General features: G+C 51.6%; 1 protein-coding gene across 1 annotated transcript; it reads left to right on the top strand.

Moving 5' to 3' along the window:
• Window positions 1-385: 385 nt before the first annotated feature.
• On the top strand, window positions 386-18,019 carry SLC2A10 (solute carrier family 2 member 10). Its single transcript, XM_058562560.1, has 5 exons — window positions 386-422; window positions 7,469-8,752; window positions 9,323-9,445; window positions 12,016-12,151; window positions 15,766-18,019. Exons 1-5 carry the CDS (start codon window positions 419-421, stop codon window positions 15,842-15,844), a joined length of 1,626 nt encoding a protein of 541 aa, XP_058418543.1. The 5' UTR covers window positions 386-418; the 3' UTR covers window positions 15,845-18,019.
• The last annotated feature ends 2,238 nt before the right edge of the window (window positions 18,020-20,257 follow it).

The following is a 20,257-nucleotide window of genomic DNA, read 5'->3' as shown; positions in this document are numbered from 1 at the left end:
GTGGGCGTGTGTGCCTGTCCGGTCAGTGTAGACACACGAGTGTGAGTGTGTGTGTACACAGGCTGGCTGGAGAGACCACACTAGTGTGGACTGCAGTGATTGGGGTGTCCCCTTCCTGCGGGAAGGACAGGGAGGACAGCATGTGGGTTGCCCTCCCCACGGGGAGGACGGTGGGTGGGGGCGCACAGCCAGGCCCGGCCGAGCCGGGGGCGGTCCGGGGCGCCCCTCGGTCCCGCCTCCAGGCACCGGGGGCTAGGGCCGGCGACGTGGCGGCGGCGGCGTTGCGGGCGGGGAGGGAGGGAGGGACGGAGGCGGGAGGCGGGCCGGAAAGTTTGTGGGCGGCCGCGGCGGGGACTCCGGCCCGGGATGCGCGCCCGGCCCCCCAGCGCCCGCAGCGCGCCCCGGAGCCCCGCTCGCCATGGGTAAGTCGCGATCGGGGCGCCACCGCGTCCGCGCGCCCTCCCCCGCGCTGCACACCCGGCCCGACACCGCCCGCTCGGCGGCGAGCCCCGGACCGCAGGCCTTGGCTGGGGGCTGGGAAGCGACTTGGGCACACTTCCTTCCGTGCTCCTATCTGCCCAGAAAAAAGTGACCCGAGAGGGCTCCTTACTTGATACTGAGCGCTCACTGGGGCCAGGCTCTCGCCTGACCGCTTTCAGCCTTGCAACCACCCCAGGCAAGTGAAATTGTTCCTGTTCTGCAGACGAAGAAACAGAGGCTTGGAAAGGAGCAAATTCATTATCAATTTGCTGAGCACTTCTGTGCCCCAGACCTGAGGATGCTGCTTGGATCGAACAGACAAACCTCTGCCCCTGAGATATTCAGTAGAGGGGAGACAGAGGAGATTGGCATGCAGAATTGTGGGGGGAGTAGGGAATTTCTTTGTTGCTACAGGGGACCAAACTTTCAATTTTTCACTCTGGATTCAGAAGCCTCAAAGGGTCATTCATTCATTCATCCACCTAGTATGTGGCAGACATTGATTTAGGGGCTGGGGACTCAGGGTGAGCAAAATAGATAATAAACCTCTCTCTCATAGAGCTGACATTCTAGTTGAGAAGATAAACAAGTACATGAATAAAATAATCTCAGAGAGTGATAAGGTGCTCAGGAACACGTATAATGAGGTGGCATGACAGAGAGTGATAAGGAAGGCAGGTTGTGTAGGTAGGCAGGCAGAGAGGGCCTCCCAGAGTAGGAGATATTGGAGCTGAGATATTACTCAAAAGAAGTGGGCTTGCTAAGATCTGGGAGAGGAGCAAGAACAGCAAGTGCAAAGGCCCTGAGGCAGGAGTAAGCTGGTGTGGTCCAGGCCAATGTGGCTGGAGCACAGTGGGCAAGGAGAGAGAGGTGGAAGGGAGGTCAGAGAGGTAGGCAGGGGCTAGATTGTGCAAGGCTTGGTAGGCCATGGTGAGAAGTTTGGATTTTATTCCAAATGATGTGAGAAGCTGGAGAAAGGTTTTAAGCTGGGGTGGGACATTGCATGAATTGTGTTTTAAAAACTCACTCTGCATTATTCTGTGGAGAATCATAATAGCTAACAGTAGCTATAAGATAGACAGGCATGTGAGGTAAGTATGACTACTAGCCCCATTTATAGATGGAGAGGCTCAGAGAGGTTAAGTGAGCTGCCTGAGGTCACACAGCTATGGAGGGGAGAAGCTGGGATAGAACCCCAGCACTCTGGCTCCAGTCTGCATTCCTAACCACTGTACCACCCAGCCTCTCATGCACAGGGTAATGGTACAACTGGTGACCAACTCCAGCTCTGGCTCCAGAGTCCATGCTCTTACTCACCGGGGCACACTGCCCCAGAGCCTGAGGAAGATGGAGGCCCAGAGAGGTCAAGGTCCTCCCAAGGACACTGAGATTGGCCCCGGCCCCTTGCACCTGCCCCTCTTATCCCTCTGCTGCCTCCTACGTTAATTCAACAGCTACTCACTGAGCATCTACTGTGGGCAGGGCTGAGCCTGGGCAGGGGTGGGGGAGCAGGGGAAGGTACAAAATAACTAGGCTCCATCCTCCGCAGAGTTCCCAGGCTGCTTTCTTCGTGGCAGGGTCCAGAGACTGGGCCCTGTATATAAATTTGGGGGTCAGAAAGACCTACGTTCCAGCCCCCATCCTCCCACTTCCCAGGAGCATCATTTGGTCAACCTCTCTGACTTTATCTCCTCATCTATAAAATGGCTACTGTAAAATACCATTATCACAGGGCGGCCGTGAGAAGGAGGTGAGAAAATGAACTTAAAGTGCTCTGCTCACCACCTGCACTGGGTAAATGGTCAGTTAACGTGAGCTTTTGTTTTTTAATCGTACCCAACATTGGGAGTCAGACTGCCCAAGTTCAGATCTCTGCTCTGTCACTTGCAAACTGTCACCTTGGGCAGATGTCTTCGCTTCTCTGAGCCTCGGTTGCTTCATCTGTAAAATGGGAATGACCACAGTGCCTGTGTCATAGGGCTGCTGTAGGGACTAAGCCAGCTGATACAGGTATGGCTTCTAGAAGAGGAGGGATGGCTGGCCATTGTGAGCACTCTGAGTATTAGCTCTTTGGGGACGTTTGGAAGCCAGCCTTCTGGGTGAGGCTATTCGCATAGATCCGTTTCACTCCTGGCTTCTCCCTGGGGCTTCAGGGGAAGCCCTCTCTGGTCGGGGAGGGACCCAGTGCATCGTGACTTCTGATTGAGATGCTGCTCTGGTGTCACCGACAGAAGGCGTCCTGGGACTTGCAACTGGTGATACGTGAACCCCAACCCTGGGTTTTTTCCCCTCCACCTGCCCTCTGATTCTCTCCCTGGAAGCTCTGCTCTCCACAGTGAGGGGCTTGGAGGACTAAGGGATTTCCTCTAGTGTGAGACGGCTTCACATACAACCTACACTTAGACAAGAAAGCCATAGAAAGGAGAGTGGTTCCTAACTCCAGGCTGGGCTGTCCTAATTTGGGGGCCAGGATTCACTCCACTTCCTGTGCATGGCCGCTTCCAGGCCCTGGACCTCCCCAGATGCTCAAGGGCCAGGATCCTTTCTCTCTGAATTCCCTACGTCCCCACAGTTCATTCATTCATTCATTCGATCATCTGTTTATTCAACAAGTATTTACTGAGTGCCTGCTGTATGCCAGGAACTGTCCTCAGCATCAGAGAGACAGCTGAACAAACAAACAATTCCTGTTCCTTTGGGGCTGACATTCTGGTCCGGGAGACCAATAAAAACATAAAAAATGTAGTTATTTCAGATGGCGATAAGTACGATGGAGAAAAACAAGCAGGGAAGGGTGATACGAAGTGCTGGGTGCTGTGGGAGGTTGCGCCTTTAAGTAGAGGGCTAGGGAAGGCCTTCCGAGAAGGTCAAGTTTGAGCAAAGACCCAAGGGAGGAAGGGAAGGAGCAAGTGGAATGGAGGGGGAGGGATTCCCTGGCAGAGGTGACAGCTGGTAAAAAGCCTTGAGTTGAGATGCCCTTGGAGTGAGGAGGAACAGCGATGAGGCTGGTGTGGCCAGAACCAGAGCGGAGGGCGAGGAGGCAGGCCCTGCAGGGCCTGGAAGGCCAGTGTAAGGACTGTGGCATTTTTCAGAGTGAAGTGGCAGCCTTGGAGGGCTCTGAGCAGAGTGACCTGGCCTGCCTTAGGCTTTCACAGGGTCCGTCTGGCCGCTATGTGACTTTCTTTTAGGTTCAAATGCACCTGACACAGCCCCTAGAATGCCACGTGGTGATACCGCCGCGGTCTCTGACTCAGTCATTGGTTCATTGGGCAGAAACCTCATTGAGTCTGTCTTGGGTGTCAGAGCAGGGCTGGGGCCCTGGAGGCACAGAGACAGTAAGTCCCCGTCTCTGCCCTGCCCAGTTTAATAAGGAGGTCACGTCAACGAACTCGCCATATGGTGGGAGCAAATAAAGGAGAATGCAGAGTTGGTTGGAAGTGAAAAATGTGGCTTGGAAAGTTGAGGAAGATGTATGGGAATTAGTGAGGGCCTCTCTCAAACTAGCTTAAACAAAAAAAGCATATTTTTGGGAAAAGTCCGTGGCTTCAGGCATGGTTGGACCTAGGGGCTCAAGCATTGTTGTCGGAAATACCTCATGGGGGAAGATGGCCCCCAGCTGCTCCAGGCAAGTAAACTACCAGCTTAGCGCCCTCAGTGATCAGACACCCCTAGGCTGAGCCAACCCTCACTGGCCCAGGCTCAGCCCCGTGGCGTTCACTGCTGCCCGGGGCCGGGAGCCTGCTGGTTGGTGGGATCTGGGTCATAGACACAACCTTGGAGCTGGGCAGTGGGGACAGTCATTTCTGCCCAGATCGGGAGACAGAGGCAAAGGACAGGGAAGGGCAGCTTTCCGCCAGAGGATGAGGATGAATGCCAAATAACAGACCTGTATTACTGGAGGCCCTTCGGGGAGGTGACCGTGAGCTGGCACTGAAGAGATGAGTGGGCATTTGGGAACACAGGCAGTGCCAGCAGAGGGACCCGCACATGCAGAGGCAGAGCAGCATGAAAATCCATGGTGTGTGCCAGAACAAGCGTTTGCAGGGTGTGTGTGGGAGGCAGGTGGGGAGCGGGGACGGGGCGGGGAGGAGAAGTGGCTGAAGGGTTCAGCTGGGGACACCAGCTCCTGAAGGGCCTGGGATGTCATGCCAACGAGTTAGGGAGCCTTGGAAAGCTTAAGGAAGGGAATGTCTTTCTAATGGCCCTGACTCCTTGGAGGCTGTCATTCATAGTTCCTGCGACAGTATCCTTTCAGCACAACTGTGTGACTTGGGGTCTTCCTGAGAGCTTTATTTCCCCTGCACTCTGCCCCCGCACCCCTGCTCTTTCTCTCACATCCCACCTATGTCTGATTGGCTCTTGCTTGAAGTCAGTTCAGCAAAGCTCTTAAGTACCTGGTTTTGGGAGTCAGATGGGTCAGTGTTTGAGTCCTGATCCTGTTGCTTCTCAGCTGCGAGCACACTCTGAGCCTTCATTTCCCCATCTGTAAAATGGGGATAATTGTAGCAGTACCCTCTAGGGTTGTTATGAAGAAGAATTGAGAGAAGGCACCTAAAGTCTTTGCGTAGAGGAGATGCTCAATAAAAGACACCTGTTATTGTTACTATCTTATTTTTGCTGTTCTGCTCTTACCGCTGTGACCCAGATCTGCCCTGAGGCCTTTTCCAGCGGAGCCTGTGGACAGTCGACTTTGCCTCTGAGCCCCTTGGCTGGGTTCCCTCTCACCTCAAGAGGAACAGAGGAAATGGCAAACAAATTCTGTGTTTTCACTTGATTGCCTCATATGGCCTGGAAGAACCTTCCCTTCTGCAGTAAACACCAGGAACTGAGGGAGGCGGGGCACAGGGAGCTGAAGACCGGGCAGGACCTGGGCAGCTTCCCTGGGGGGTTTATTGATGGTCGTGAACAGGAAGGACGAGGCCAGCCAGGGAATGGTAGGGGGTTATTTCCCTGCGGGGCAGGGGTGGTCAGGAGAAGGATGAGGAGAAAGGGGAGAATGATTCCTCCACCCATGAAACTCCTCCCCCTGCACAAAAATTGCATAACAGAGATGGGACGAGGCAGAAGAGAGAACAGAGCGAAATCATCATCATGCCACGGTTTTGTAATGGAGTGGGTAAGGGTACAGACTGTGGAGCCAGACCGCCTGGCTTTGAATCTAGGCCCAGCTACTTACTACTTTTGACCTTAGGCAAGTCATTCACGTCTCTGATGATCAGTGTATTCATTCACAAATCCTACAGAAGCCCACCTCCCTCATAAAGTTGTGGTGAGGATTACATGAGTTATTGCACTTAAAGGGCTCACAGCAGCTCCCGATCCAGAGAAAACACTCAATAAACCTGGCTATATAGTGTTATGAATGTTCTTGTCAGGTCCAGGGTGGGGTGGGTGAGATGTATACTGCTGGATTACTCTAGATGCTTCCAGAAATATTTAAGTTTAAGTGTGTGAATTAAAAATTAAGAGTAACCTGTATAAGTGCACTGCCAATATGGTAGCCACTAGCCACATGTGGCTATTCTCACATTTAAATTAATTAAAATTAAAAATTCAGTTCCTCCATCACATTAGCCACATTTGAAGTGCCCGATATCTACATGTGCTGGTGACCACCATGGATCATCTCTCTCCCCAGCTCAAGCCTCCGAGGGCTTCCATCCACTGAGAATGAACTTCATCACTGTCCTCATGACTTACCAAGCTCCGCCTGATCTGGCCCATGCCTAATTCTCCTGCCTCATCATCTTCCGCCACTCTCACTCGCTGGGCTCCAGCCACTCTGAGCTCCTTGCTGAATAACACAGTGATTAAAAGGCTGCACTCTCTAGCCACGTGAGCTCTGCCAGTTACTTTCTGTGTGACCATGAGAAAGTTTCTTAACCTCTCTGTGCCTTGGAGGATGATGCTAATAATACTATGTTATAGGGTTGTTGCAAGAATTAAATGAGTAAATACATGTAAAACTCTTAAAACAGGGCCTGGCACTTGGTAAGTGCCATATAAGCACGAGCTATTAATAGTTGTTGTTCAAACATACCAAAAACTATCCTACCTCAAGGCCTTTGTTCTTGCTGTTTCCTGTGTCTAGAATGTTCTTCTCCCAGATTTTACATGGCTTTCACCCTCACTTCATTCGTATCTCTGCTCGAAGAAACCTTAACTGACTACCTTGGTTAAAATAGAACTTCTCCATCACTCTCAATCCCCTTTCCCTGCTTTCTTTTTTTTTTTAATGACACCTGTCACCACCTGAAGTTATATTATGCATTTATTTGTTTATCATCTGCCTTTTTCTATTAGAATGTGAGGTCCTTGACAACACCACTGTATTTCCAGCCCTGAGAACACTGCCTGGCATGTTGTAGATGCCAGATAAATAAATTTTTGAATGATTGGATGGATGGATGGATGCATGGATGGATGGGTGGGTGCCTGGATGGATGGGTACCTAAGGAATGGAATACAAAGATGGGTGGATGAATGGATGTATTTTTGGACAGGTGGATCAATAAATAGATGGATGGTTGGGTGAATTAAGGAGTAGATGAACAGACAAATGGATGGAAGAAGATGTGGTGGATGGGGCAGATGGATGGATGGAGGAGTGGATGATGAAGGGATAGATGGATAGATTGATCAATAAATAGAAGGCTGGATGGATGAAGGAAGGAGTGGATAGATGCATAGATAGATGGATGGATGGGTGAATGGATAAAGTAGACAGATGAGTGGAGGGAGAGATGGATGAAGGAAGAAGTGGATGGATGGATGGATGGATGGATGGATGGATGGATGGATGGATGGATGGATGGGTCAATAAATGAATGGATGGATGGATGGAGTAGAGAATGGATGAATGGATAGATAAGTAGATGCAGTAGCTGGATGGATAGATGGAGGGGTTGACAGAGGGAGGGGAGGTTGGATGGGTGGATCTCTGGCAAGGAACCATCCTGAACTCTGCCCCATCGCTTTTGTTTTCCAGGCCGCCCCCTACCGCTCCTGCCCTTGTGTGCCTCTGTGTCTTTGCTGGGTGGCCTGACCTTTGGCTATGAACTGGCAGTCATATCAGGTGCCCTGCTGCCACTGCAGCTTGACTTCGGGCTAAGCTGCTTGGAGCAGGAGCTCCTGGTGGGCAGCCTGCTCCTGGGGGCTCTCCTCGCCTCCCTGGTAGGGGGCTTCCTCATAGACCGCTATGGCAGGAAACAAGCCATCCTCGGGAGCAACTTGGTGCTGTTGGCAGGCAGCCTGAGCCTGGGCCTGGCTGGCTCTCTGACCTGGCTGGTCCTGGGCCGGTCAGCAGCTGGCTTCGCCATCTCCCTCTCCTCCATGGCCTGCTGTATCTACGTGTCAGAGCTGGTGGGGCCACGGCAGCGGGGAGTGCTGGTGTCCCTCTATGAGGCAGGCATCACCCTGGGCATCCTGCTCTCCTACGCACTCAACTACGCACTGGCCGGTGCCCCCTGGGGATGGAGGCATATGTTTGGCTGGGCCGCCGCGCCTGCTCTCCTGCAATCCCTCAGCCTCCTCTTTCTCCCTGCTCGTACAGATGAGGCTGCAGCCCACAAGGACCTCATCCCTCTCCAGGGAGGTGAAGCCACCAAGCTGGGCCTGGGGAGGCCAAGATACTCCTTTCTGGACCTCTTCAGGGCGCGGGATAACATGCGAGGCAGGACCACGGTGGGGCTGGGGCTGGTACTTTTCCAGCAGCTGACAGGGCAGCCCAATGTGCTGTGCTACGCCTCCACCATCTTCCGCTCGGTCGGCTTCCGAGGGGGATCCTCAGCTGTGCTGGCCTCTGTGGGGCTTGGCGCCGTGAAGGTGGCAGCTACCCTGACCGCCATGGGGCTGGTGGACCGAGCGGGCCGCAGGGCCCTGCTACTAGCTGGCTGTGCCCTCATGGCCCTGTCTGTCAGCGGCATGGGCCTCGTCAGCTTTGCTGTGCCCATGGACTCGGGCCCAAGTTGCCTGGCCATGCCCAACGCCACCAGGCTGTCAGGCCTCTCTGGGGACTCTGGCCTGCCAAGGGGCATATCGCCACCTCCGCTGCCAACAATCAGCAAGAGCCAAGCGGAGCCAGTCTTGTCAACCTCTAAGAAAACCAAGCCTCATCCCAAAGCTGGGAACCCCACAGCCCCTCTCCTGCCAGCCCTAAGCCCCGCCTCCCCCGCGTCCCCTTCTCCCGCCCCAGAGCAGGCCCTGCTGCACTGGACTGCGCTGGTCTGCATGATGGTCTTTGTGAGCGCCTTCTCCTTTGGGTTTGGACCAGGTAGGTGGGAGTTTTTTTGCAGGTAACTCTGGAGCCTTCCACGCCTTCTAGCAGGAAGCTTGGGGACCGAATCAGTCAGGGTCTCAGAGGGACACTGGCGGTGCCTTGACCAAGAAGCGCGTGAAGCTTAAGCCTCGGGGCTCCCAGCTCACTGCAGGCACTCCTTGTGAGGGCGGGGGCCTAGTTTTTTGTTTGTGATTTTTTTCTTATAAAGGCCCCAAATCGGTTAAGCTTCAGGCCTCATAAAACCTGAATGTGCCCCTGGATAGCTCACTCAAGAGGGTTTACTTGAAAGGAATTTAATGAATAGGGTGACCAGCCATCCCAGTTTGCCCAGGACACTGAAGGTCTCGTGTCCCAGGAAACCCCTCAGTCCGGGGCGGACGGAGACCGCGGGTCACTCTAGAGGATTCTTACAGGCGTGTGGGGAGGCAGCCAGGGAGAACTGGCTGTCAGGAGCCTGCCGCTCTGCTTAAACCACACTGTTGGGGGGACGGCCTGCTGGACCATGGGTGCCAGGCCCCAGGTCCTGGCCGCAGCCTAGGAGCCCTCCCTGCTCTCCTGTCCTAGTGACCTGGCTTGTCCTCAGCGAGATTTACCCCGTGGAGATCCGAGGGAGGGCCTTCGCCTTCTGTAACAGCTTCAACTGGGCCGCCAACCTCTTCATCAGCCTCTTCTTCCTCGACCTCATCGGTGAGTTCTCTGACCTAATTCCTTGGCCCAATTCCTTCTAGATCCAGGAACAGTTTCCTCCAGACAGAGCCACGGCTTCTGTATCTGTCAGGGTATAAGTGACAGAAAACCCAGTGCAAACCAGTTTATGAACAAAAGGTAATATTTTTGTCTGAAATCACTGAAGAGAAGAGGGTGGTTGGCTTCAAGCACAGCTGATCCAGAGGCTCCAACAAAACGTCAGAGCCATGTGTTTGATGACTCCAACAAACCTGTCGGCCATCCTTCACTCTCTCGGCTCTGCCTCCCGCGCTGCGGGCTTCATTCGCAGCCAGACCCCCTCACGGTGGCAAAGATGGCGGCCAGCAGATCTCCAGCTTGGCAGCCCCGTGACAGGAGAGCATTTCTTTCCCAGGGCTCTTGCTCAAGTCCCGGGAGTGACTCTCATTGGCTCAGCAAGGTCACATGCCCATCCCTGAACCAATCACTGTAGCTGGAGGGCTGGCATATTCGAATGCCCAGGCCTGGGCATATACCCACTCTGGAGCCACGGGGTGGGGACAGCCTCACCCAACAGCATGGACTGGGGTCAGGGGGATGGTTCCCCAAAGGAAAATTGCAGTGCCGCTATCAGAAAAAGGGGGAGGAGAGGCTGGGAGACAAAGACAACAGAAGATATGACTGAAGCTTCCACCTCATTCCAGGCCCCATTAGTGGGTGGGCTGGCTTGATTGGCAGCCTGGGAGGTGAGGCTGAAGGAGGGGAAGAGCTGAAGCATCCAGTTCTCCTCCTCCAGGAAGCCATCTCTGATTAGTGTGGTGGGGGGAAGGCAGCAAACTCCGGATGGGGGGGATGCGGAAATCTGGAGACCTGAGTGTGGGGCTCTGCCCTCCCTCCCCCAGACAAATCCGTTCTCTTCTCTGTAGCCCAAAGTACCCACTCTAAAGCAGGGGAGTTTTTAAAATTTTCCTATTTGTAGCAACAGAACTGCTCTTCAAATAAATCTTGGTGCAGAAGCTCCACAAAAGTGTCTGACAACATCCAGAACCCTCAGACACGCTGTAAAATTCTCCAGGCCTGATAACATGTGATAGTCTACACCAGTGCTGGTGAGCACAGCAGGTGCAGGAGCCACAACCTTTTCTTCTTATTCTAAACCAGCTCAAACTGGCTCATGCCCTCCTGCCAGCAGGAAGGTCTTCTCAGATCTAGTTTGGGTGGCATCATCTCTTTCCACCTAGCATTCAAACCCAGTCTAAGCAGTGATGAGGTGGGCTGGGAATTATATGGGCCCAGAACACCGGGGAAGGGTCTCTGAGACGCTGAGATGCTCGTGGCCCAAGGCCACTGGTCACTGGGGCCAAAGTAGGCGGGGCTCCTTCACTGTGGGCCACAGGCTCAGTTCTCAGGGTTCAGTTATTTTCCCATTTCTTGCAGCCAAGTGTTTCCTCCTCAAAGGCATAGCCACCCCTGGGGGACTGTGAGAAACACTGGTAGAAAAACCCATCCACCCTGCTTGTCTCCCACGCCCAGTCTTAGGGAATCCAAGCTTCTTCCTGCGGCCTCAGTCTTCGAACATTCCCCTTAGGTGGAATGAGGAGTGAGTGAGAGACAGGGAGGAAGGGAGGGAGAGAGTGAGGGAGGAAGGAAGAAAAGAAGGAAAAAAAGAAGGAAGGGAGGGTTTATCAGAATTGTATCATATCTTTCTCATCCCCATTTCACAGATGGGGAAATAACGGCCTTCCAAGACCAGCGGGGTGAGAAGACTAGAACCCAGCCCTCTGCCTCCCAGCCCAGCTCGTGCCCTGCCGTTATAAGAACTAAGTGGAGGGCAAGCTGGTCTGGGCAGGCTGCTCGGAGGAGGTGTGGCCAGGGCTGTTAGAGGTGAAGATGGCGGTGGTGTCTGACACATAATTTCTGCCTCTGCCCCAACAAAGCCCCATCCTTCACAGCCTCCTTTCTCTGTCTTGGGTTGATTGACTTCAGAGGAGTCAGGGTCGTCCCGGGGGTCTTGGTTGCTGGCTCTGAGACCCTGTCCCCACCCCCCGCCGAGGCTCCAGGAAGAGGGAGCGGCTGGGATACCGAGGCTTCTGTCCTCTCTCCCCGACGACCAGTCAGACAGAGTTGGCCGAAACTCAATTCCCTGAACGCTCAATTCACCGAATTAGCAATTCATGGAATTTCTGAGGGTTTTCTTTCCAGAGCTGGGCTTTGCCAGGGCCGCATCCTGCAGCTGTTTTGCTGCTGAGGTCAATGTCATCTCCCGCCGCACCCCCCCCCCGCCCCGCCCCGTTCACGTTTGCAGACACAGCGCGTGTCACTGGTTAGTGTTGTAGGTGTGGGCGAGTGGGCGAGTGGGCTTTCCCATAGAGACCAGATGCCCTTCTCTGTGTTTGTGGATTTGGGCCCCGGCCCGTGTCTGCCTCTGGGACAAGCAGCCCTCCTCCTGCTTTAAGGTTCTTATCTGACAGCTTGTTGGCCATTCTGCAAGTCAGCAGAATGCAAGTCTGCAAGTCTGGAGAGTCTGCTGTGGGTGGACCGGCCAGTTGGCCCCGGCTCGCCCCACCCACACTCCCGCCCCCTGTCCCCAGGCGCCATCGGCTTGTCCTGGACCTTCCTGCTGTACGGGCTGACCGCCGTCCTCGGCCTGGGCTTCATCTATTTGTGTGTCCCTGAAACAAAAGGCCAGTCGTTGGCAGAGATAGACCAGCAATTCCAGAGGAGACGGTAAGCGGGGACAGGGCCGGCCTGGGGAGACAGTCGCCTCATCCCCGAGCACTTCGCTTCAGCATTTAGTCCTCACACTTGCCCTTTGCAGGAAAGCCTTTTTCTTCTCTTCCTGTCTCTCTTCCTGCTTGGACACATGAGTTTTGTCCTGTCTTCATACATGAGCTGTTTTCCTTGAGTTGTTTGGTGTCTTCCTACAGCAGAGTTTCGTGTGACTTTAAGGCCCAGCTCATAGGAATTTTAAAATCATACAGTTATGGACTCACCGGAGGTTAGAATAGTACAATCCTAAAACCACAGACTCTTACAGTTGTGGAAGCTTGGAGAAACAAAACAATATAACTGTGGCCTTTTAAAATCACACACAAAGAACTGTGGGCTTAATCCACTCATTTGGAGGATATTTATTAAGTCTCCGCTATGTACCATGCAGTGTTCTGGGCCGTAGGAAATGTGGCCGAGATTAAGAGGGAAAAGGTCCTTGTCCTCACGGAGCTTCCATTCTAGTGGAGGAGGGGTCACAAATAAGCCATCAACAAGAGTATTTCAGTGAGTAGTGTGTAGTTGGAAGAAAAGGAAACAGCAAAATTCATTGAGAGAACCCTATTGGCAGAGAGGGGGACAGAGGGGCAGGGGGTGTGGCTAAATTAGAGTAGGTGGTCAGAGAGGCACAGCCTCTCTGAGGAGGTGCAATTTAAGTTACTGAGAAGGAGGCAGCCATGTAAAGATGAGGAGGAGGAGAGTTCTAGCAGAGAGAAGAGCAAGTACAAGGGCCCTGAGGTTGGGAGTGTATGTGCATGTGCACGGAACAGCAAGGAAGCCAGTGTGGCTGGAACAAAGGGAGGGAAGGAAGGAGGAGGGGTAGAAAATCAGATCAGCTAAGCGGGTAGGAGGTAGGTCACGTAAGGTCTTTAGGTCCCAGAGAGGAGTTCAGAATCTTAGCATCATGGGACCTTGGGCCGTTCGAATAAGAGAAGAGAGGAATAGAGGATCGGAAGGGACATGAAAGCACTATAATCCTGAGCATCCTTGGCAAATGCCCTGGTTACTGCTTGCAGTAAAGGGAGTCACCAGCTCCCGACTACCATCCTATTCCTGGGAGGCTCTAAAAGATTAAAAAGGAAATCAATCGAATACTGAATTGGAAATCGCCTCCCTGCAGCTGTCTGCCAAGTCCCACCCCAGCGTGGCCCCTGCAGGGATGCAGCATTAGTCCAGTGTAAAAACCTCTAACCCAGTCCACCCCACCCCGGAGTGTTCTCTGCCAGCTGAACACCCCGAGTTTGTTGGATGGCACCTGCTGCAGGCCCCTCGGCAACCCAGCCACATTAGTTAGGAAATAGATTTGGCTGTTTGGAATAGTCCAGATGTTAAGAGTCCAGGGCTGTGCTCCGAGAGGTCATCCCGAGTCCCAGGCTCCTTCTGTCTTGTTGCTCTGCCGTCTATTCAACATGACCTTTTCCACGTGGCCCGTGACGTGAGCCACCACATTCCTGCAGGAGGGCAGGGGAAGAGGAGGACCCGACCTGCAGGATGCACACATCACTTCCGCCCACATCCCTTTTGACAGAACTTGGCTACCCCTCCATGCAGGGGCGGCTGAGGAACATTATCTTTAGTCTGAGTAGCCATGTACCCAGCTGAAAATCAAGAGTGCTGTTACTAGACATAAAGGAGGTACAGACACCAGGAGCCACCTGGGATCTCTGCCATACTGGCTTTCCTGGGAGAAGATTCCAGACCCCTCCTCCAGAACAAAGAGCAAAGTAGGTAGAGAGGCAGGTGGAAGCCAGCTTGGGGGGAAGGCAGCACGTGATTGCAGCTGAGGGAGTGTCACGCTGGATCTGGGGACTCAGGACCACATGGGGGAGCCTGGCCAGCCCTTGGAGAAAGGAGGCTGGGTCTGCCATGACCTCTGGAGAGGACAGGAAGTTAGGGGTTTTGGCAGGGGCCAGAGGCAGGTCTGAGTTTGGGGGAGTCATGACTCCAGTCCTTGTAGTTCAGGGGCCCCTAATATGAGAGGCCACAGAGAGATAGAGAGAGAATCTTGACCTTGGGGAGCGTGGGGACAAGGGAGGTTCCAGGGATGCTGACAGCAGGCACTAAGGGGACAGTCTTTTCAGCACCAACTGTCTTCAGTGCTTTGTTGCTCCATAAGAGAGTCACATTCCCTGGAGAAAGTCTGATTGGCCAAAGCCTGGTTTTTGTGCCCACCCCTTAGCCCCCAGCTTGGCCAGGATAGGGCAAAGCTCCTTGATTGACAGTCCTACCAAAACCATACGCAGCACAGGAGACCTCATTCCGGAAGGAAATGGGAGAATGGATGCTGGATAGAGCCAACATCCACTGCTCTGGGGCTTACTTCTCTTCGTGTCCTCACGCCTCAGTGCTTGTGGGAAATAGGGGCCTGCATCTTACCTGTCCACTTCCTCAATTCCTTTAGGGACATACTAGTAACCAAGGGGCTCAGACCCTCTTGCAATCTGTGGTCAGTGGGGTTGTTCCTTTCTCTTTCTAATCAGGTTACTTAGGTTCAGAAGAGACCCGTCCATTCCCAGGATGATATGATCACAAAAAAGAACTTTCAGAAATCCCTCTTTTATCCCAATTTCTCAGGAATCCATTTGTCCACTTTCAGCAAATATTTTCCAGTGCCAGCTAGGAGCCAGGCACTGTACTGTTCTCTGGGGACAGACCCGTGCCCAAGAGAGACCCTGTCTCTGGACTTAGAGGGAAGGTACATTTTAATGTAAGGGAGAGAGAGACTACAAAACACATAAATGCACGAATAAGTTAACTTCAGAGTGGCATTTATACTGTAAGGAAAATAGGCAGGTTAACCTATCAGAAAGTGAACACATCAGAACGTGGATTTGGGGGGTGTCCAGTGTCTTTAGCTAGAGTACAGGTGTACCACAGGTACATTCATGATCCAAATTTACCATAAATTCTTCATGACTGCGGGGATATTTCTGTGTACCTGTGTCATTCGCTGCTCTATTCCCAGGGCCTAGGGCAGTGCCCGGCACATCACAGGTCATCGGTGAATCTATCTCTACTGAAGGAAAGGAAGGCCTCTCTGAAGAGGCAGCAGTTGAGCTGATACCTGAATGATGAGAGAAAGCCAAACTTTCTAAGAGCTGGAAGAAAGTGTTCTAGGGGAGGGAACAGCAAAAGCAAAGGCCCTGGGGTAGGAACCAGTAGGGTAATTTGATGAGAGAGACAGGAGACCCATGTGGCCGGGGGTAACGAGCAAGTGGGAGCAGAAGGAGGTGATGTGGGAGAGGCCGGCCGCAGAGAGGGGCCTGGATGTTAGGCTGAGCATGATAAGGGGCTCTTTCTAAGCAGGAGTGACAGGAGCTGGTCTCTGTGCTTAGAAAGGTCCCTCCAGCTATGATGGAGAACAGGCTGTGGGGGGCGAGGGCGGACACAGGGAGACCAGGGCAGAGCAGTCCAGAAGATGGAAATGCTCACACTAAGGCAGGAAGCAGGAAGGGCAGCGTAGGAGTGGGGGTGGGGTAGGGTGGGGGTCCCGGGGGATGGTCCACTCCTGTCTCCCCTGGGAAGGCCCCCACGCCCTGCCACCCTCTGACTCCACTCACTGTGCTCGACAGGTTCGCCCTGAGCTTTGGCCACAGGCAGAGCTCAGCTGGCGTCCAGTACAGCCGCATCGAGGTCTCGGCAGCCTCCTGAGGGGTCCATCTGCCTGGAAGATGCTGGAACCATGGCTTCAGCAGACAGTCTGCAGCTTCCTGCTTGTCTAGGCCCCGGAGCACAAGTGCTAGGTGGTCTTCAAGAGCTGTCCCTGCTTCAGAAGACGTTTTATTGCTGGGGTGAAAGGGATGAAAGTCGGAGAACCCCCAAGTCTTCATTTTGAGTCTCAGGCTCTGAGGGTTCCTAAGGATCTGCTCTCTTGCCTCGGTTTCCCCATTGACTGAATCTCTGCAGTACTTACAAGGAGAACATCTTATGGAGTCTCTTTTGCTCTAGGGCTTTCTCAGAGAATCTAGGGTACCAACCCTGGCAGGAAGTCTCTCCTGGTATGACCCCTAAATCCAACTGAGGATACCACATGACTCCACTCTCTTTTTCCACCTGGCGAGGACCTTTTGGTGAGAGAGAAACCTGCTTTTTGGTTCTTAGTTCTTAGTTTTGCTCAACCCCTCTAATTCTCCTTCCCACAATATTTATTATCCACCAGCAACTCAGACTGTTCTAGTTCTGATTCTGCTGGTGTTATTGCTGAATGACCGTGGGCCTCGGTTTCCCCCGTATGTACAGTGGGCGACCTGGATCAAGTAGTTAAGATCTCTTCTGGCGCCAGTGAGCTGGAATTCTAAATGCTGGTAATATGACAAATATCCAACCTAGGCCCTGCTCTCAAGTTGCTAGTCATCTCTTCGGGGGATATGAGTTTTAATTAGGGGAGAGGTAAATGAGATTCCAGAGTTCTGTGCACTGAAATCCAAGAGCGTCACAGTGCGTGCACCGAGCTCCGGGAGCTGCTTCCAGGGTGCTGAGGGAGGGCTTTGCAGACAGGAGATGGGTCTGGAGGCGGCGTACCTGGTTGTCCGTGTTGCCTCCACCTCTTGGCAGCTGTTGACCTTAAGTAAGTAACTACTCCCTCAAGCCTCAGTTTCTGCGTCTGCAGAATGGGGATGATTACACCCCCGGGGGTGTGTTTTACCCCTGTCTCCCTTCAGAACAGTCTTCATCGGGTCCCATTCAGCTAGTCGGGGCATGGGGTTCTGCTCGCCGTGTTACCCAGGTCCTCACCTTTGGGACATTGTAAAGGGTCATCCCCCAAGGGGTGAGTCAAGTGGAGATGGAGGCCGGAGGTCACTAAAGGAAGGGTCCAGCAAGAAGGAGCTCCTGGGTGCTGACGAGAACGAAGAGCTGGAGTAGGTCCAGGGTGCTGGCGTCGGACCATCTTTGTCACCATGCGTGCTCACGTGGGTGCTGATGCAGCCCCCACAGGACTCTGGCCCTCAACTTCTCCTCTCCCCTCATTTCTAGATGCTTCCCTTATATCCAGTGCTGTACTGGGGCCGGCTTGTACTGGCTCCTGAAAGCTGATTGTTAAATTTTCAGGATTTTTGCAAACTGGTTGTTAAACACAGCCATTAAAAAAATTAAATTATTTAAACGTATAATTAAGTAAATTATATTAAAAACAAAGGTAATAAATACTAAAAACTCATCACTTTCTTATTTTACTACATTTTACTATTGTCTGTGCTCTTGAGGTTATTGACATCTATTATATCTTATGAGGGACAGAGGGGAGAAACTGCATATTTCTTCCCAATTCTGCGTTAAATGACGTCAGCTTGGTCGCTGGAAACTGACCATGGGAGTGTATTTACATCACAGAGATTAAGGAACACTACAAATCAGGTCTTAATTTTTTGTTCTCTCAATTTTCCAGTCTTAAGAACGTTGGAATGGATAAAATGTTAAATTAAACTTAAAAATGTGTCTGTAGCCAATACATTGTGAGTAGCACAAAAAATGGGGAGAATATTGTTCCAGTATTCGAACACTGTTATCTAGTTCAGCAAACAAGTTGCTCGTGTCAGAGATGAAGGAGCTCTGACGTACATCTTCATCGTTTTACTTTCCTCTTTCTCATTAATGTAAACAAAAATTGCAACCACATTCACGTCTGAGCTACACTTGTTCTTCAGTGGGGTGAGCGATTTCTTTGCCAAGTCGTATTGTTATCAAGCATTTATCCATAGTCTAATTTTGTCAAGTCATGGCTAAATTGCAGTGATAGTTGGTTTTGGATTCAAGAGTTTGGCAAAAAATTAACAAAAATATTCTGTGAGAACTAATTGGCTCTATGGAATTTATAATAAAGAGTATTTACAATAAAGTGTCTATTATTATTTGTAAATTTGTAAATTTTGTGCAACAAACACATCCTTTATCCCAGTAAAATTTATAGACACACACGTTTTTATTTCCTGGAGAGCAGTTATTAAACTTTTACCAGCACACACTGCTTATATCAGTCCTTGTAGCCCCTTCAGGTCCAGTTCTTTCTCCAGAGACTCCCAACCCTCTCTCAATTCTCCTTTCTCTCCTGTCAGCCTAGGAGAATGTTTTCTAGTCTTAGGGTAAATTCTTCATTTTTTGATCAGGATGATAAACTCACAGATGTGGCAGGGAATGTAAAAGAGTGAAGCCCGTTGTAGTAAGACAATAGGGAGTAGTGAGGTCTGTGGAAATGGGCGAGCACAGCCCCTCTCTAAGGGACGGGATGGCTGATGCTCAATTCTAGCTGGTGGCTGCTGTGTAGGAATGTAGACCTGATGTGGTCTGACCATCTGAATTTTCAAGAAAATCCAGAAATTCAAACTTTGGTGTAAAATTTTTATTTTTTGATAGTGGCAATTGATTCTTAATTGAAACATAGTTTTTCAGCTCCACAAAACACACCTATGGCTAAATCATGGCCTTTAGTCTGTGCCTCCACTCTTGATGCCCTTGCCTCTGAAAGGGCTTTTGAGGATCCCAGTTCAATCTCCTTAAAGAATCATGGCTTTTGGAAATCAGTGCCAAGCAAACTGGGAAGCCAGGCAGCTTGAATTGAAAAGGAGGGAGGGGGTGTAATTGAACATGGAGTAAAAGAGACCTGGAGGGAAAAGTCGTTCCTATCTCAAACGTATTACCAGCACACCACTGCTTACATCTGTCCCTGTGGCTCTGCAGCACAATCAGGTATGTGACTTGCACAATTGCTCATCTGTATAATGGGGATGATACTTCTTACCATTTAGAGATGACACATCTCAATCACTTAGTTCAGGGCTGGGCTCATAGTAGGTGCTTAAAAATGATTGAGGAACTGTCCCAGCAGCCTCCAAGGGCATCGCACCCTGGGTGATGAGGATAGTGAGGGTGTAAGTGAGCATAAGTGAGGCCATCTTGTTACACTAAATGGCCCCAGGCCCTCCTCCATGTGGCTACTCACGGCTCTGCACGTACTCCAAAAAATTCACATGCTCTCCTGATTTACGGCCTCCACTTATGTATGTACTCCCCAATAGCTTGATAAATTAAAAACTTCGTTCTATGAGTTTCTTTACAGGAACAGGCTGACCGCAGGTGGGAAACACACCTACAAGGTATCCATTACAGCTGACAGAAGAATGGATCAATGTGATGCCTGGAGACTGTCACGCCTGGAGACCAACATCCCTGGACCCCCTCCCTACTGCCCATTTTCCCTATATAACTGCCTCAAGATTCTGTAATCTTGGAAGATGTTTTTCTGAGACATCTTCCCAGTTATGATGGCTAATCGAATTAAAACTTCATTTCTCGATTCCTAACTCGTTGTGATTAATTGACTCTGATCGCGGCGAGCAGAGTGAGTCCATTGCTTGGTAACAAGGGCAAGAACCAGGTGGCAGTTCAGAACTGGGGGGGCACCAAAGAAATCTACAAGTTTGGGGTGCCTGATAGGTGCTCCAAGGTCATTAGCACCAACCAGAAAAGAGATGTGGTCGGTTCATTAATCTGCAGGGCGGGTGGTGGGAAATTCTTCTCCTTCTCCCAGATATCCCCAAAATCACTTCAGGGAAGCACTTCCCAAACCCCGGTCTTATGCGTAGCCCTTTCGTGATGTGTGCCCATCACTGAGCACCTGACTGTAGTTTGCCAAATTGCACTACACAGCCGACTTACCGAAAGCTTTACTTTAAAGTGACCTGCTTTTCAACTTCAATAAGTGTATTTTAAGAGGAAACTATATTAATTATTTTTTTCTCTCAAATACATATTCATTGTGTTTCTACTGTGTGCCAGGCACTGTGCTAGAGCCTGGGGTACAGCAGTGAAGAAGACAAGGGGCTGTCCTCACAAAGCTGACATTCTAGTGGGGGAGAGAAATTAGACTCAAGAAATGAGAGAGAGAGCGAGAGGAAGGAGGAGGAGGAGAAGGAAGGGGAGGGAGAGGGAGGAAGGAGGGAAAAGTAGATAAATAGATGGATAGAGAGATTAGATAGATACATAGATAGATACATAGATGATAGATAGGTAGGTAGGTAGATAGATTAGATAGATAGATAGACAGACAGACAGACACATGTCAGCAAG

The sequence above is a fragment of the Diceros bicornis genome, chromosome 19 (assembly GCF_020826845.1).
Source record: "Diceros bicornis minor isolate mBicDic1 chromosome 19, mDicBic1.mat.cur, whole genome shotgun sequence".
NCBI classification, from domain to species: domain Eukaryota; kingdom Metazoa; phylum Chordata; class Mammalia; order Perissodactyla; family Rhinocerotidae; genus Diceros; species Diceros bicornis.
This window is presented reverse-complemented; position numbering and strand designations above follow the sequence as displayed.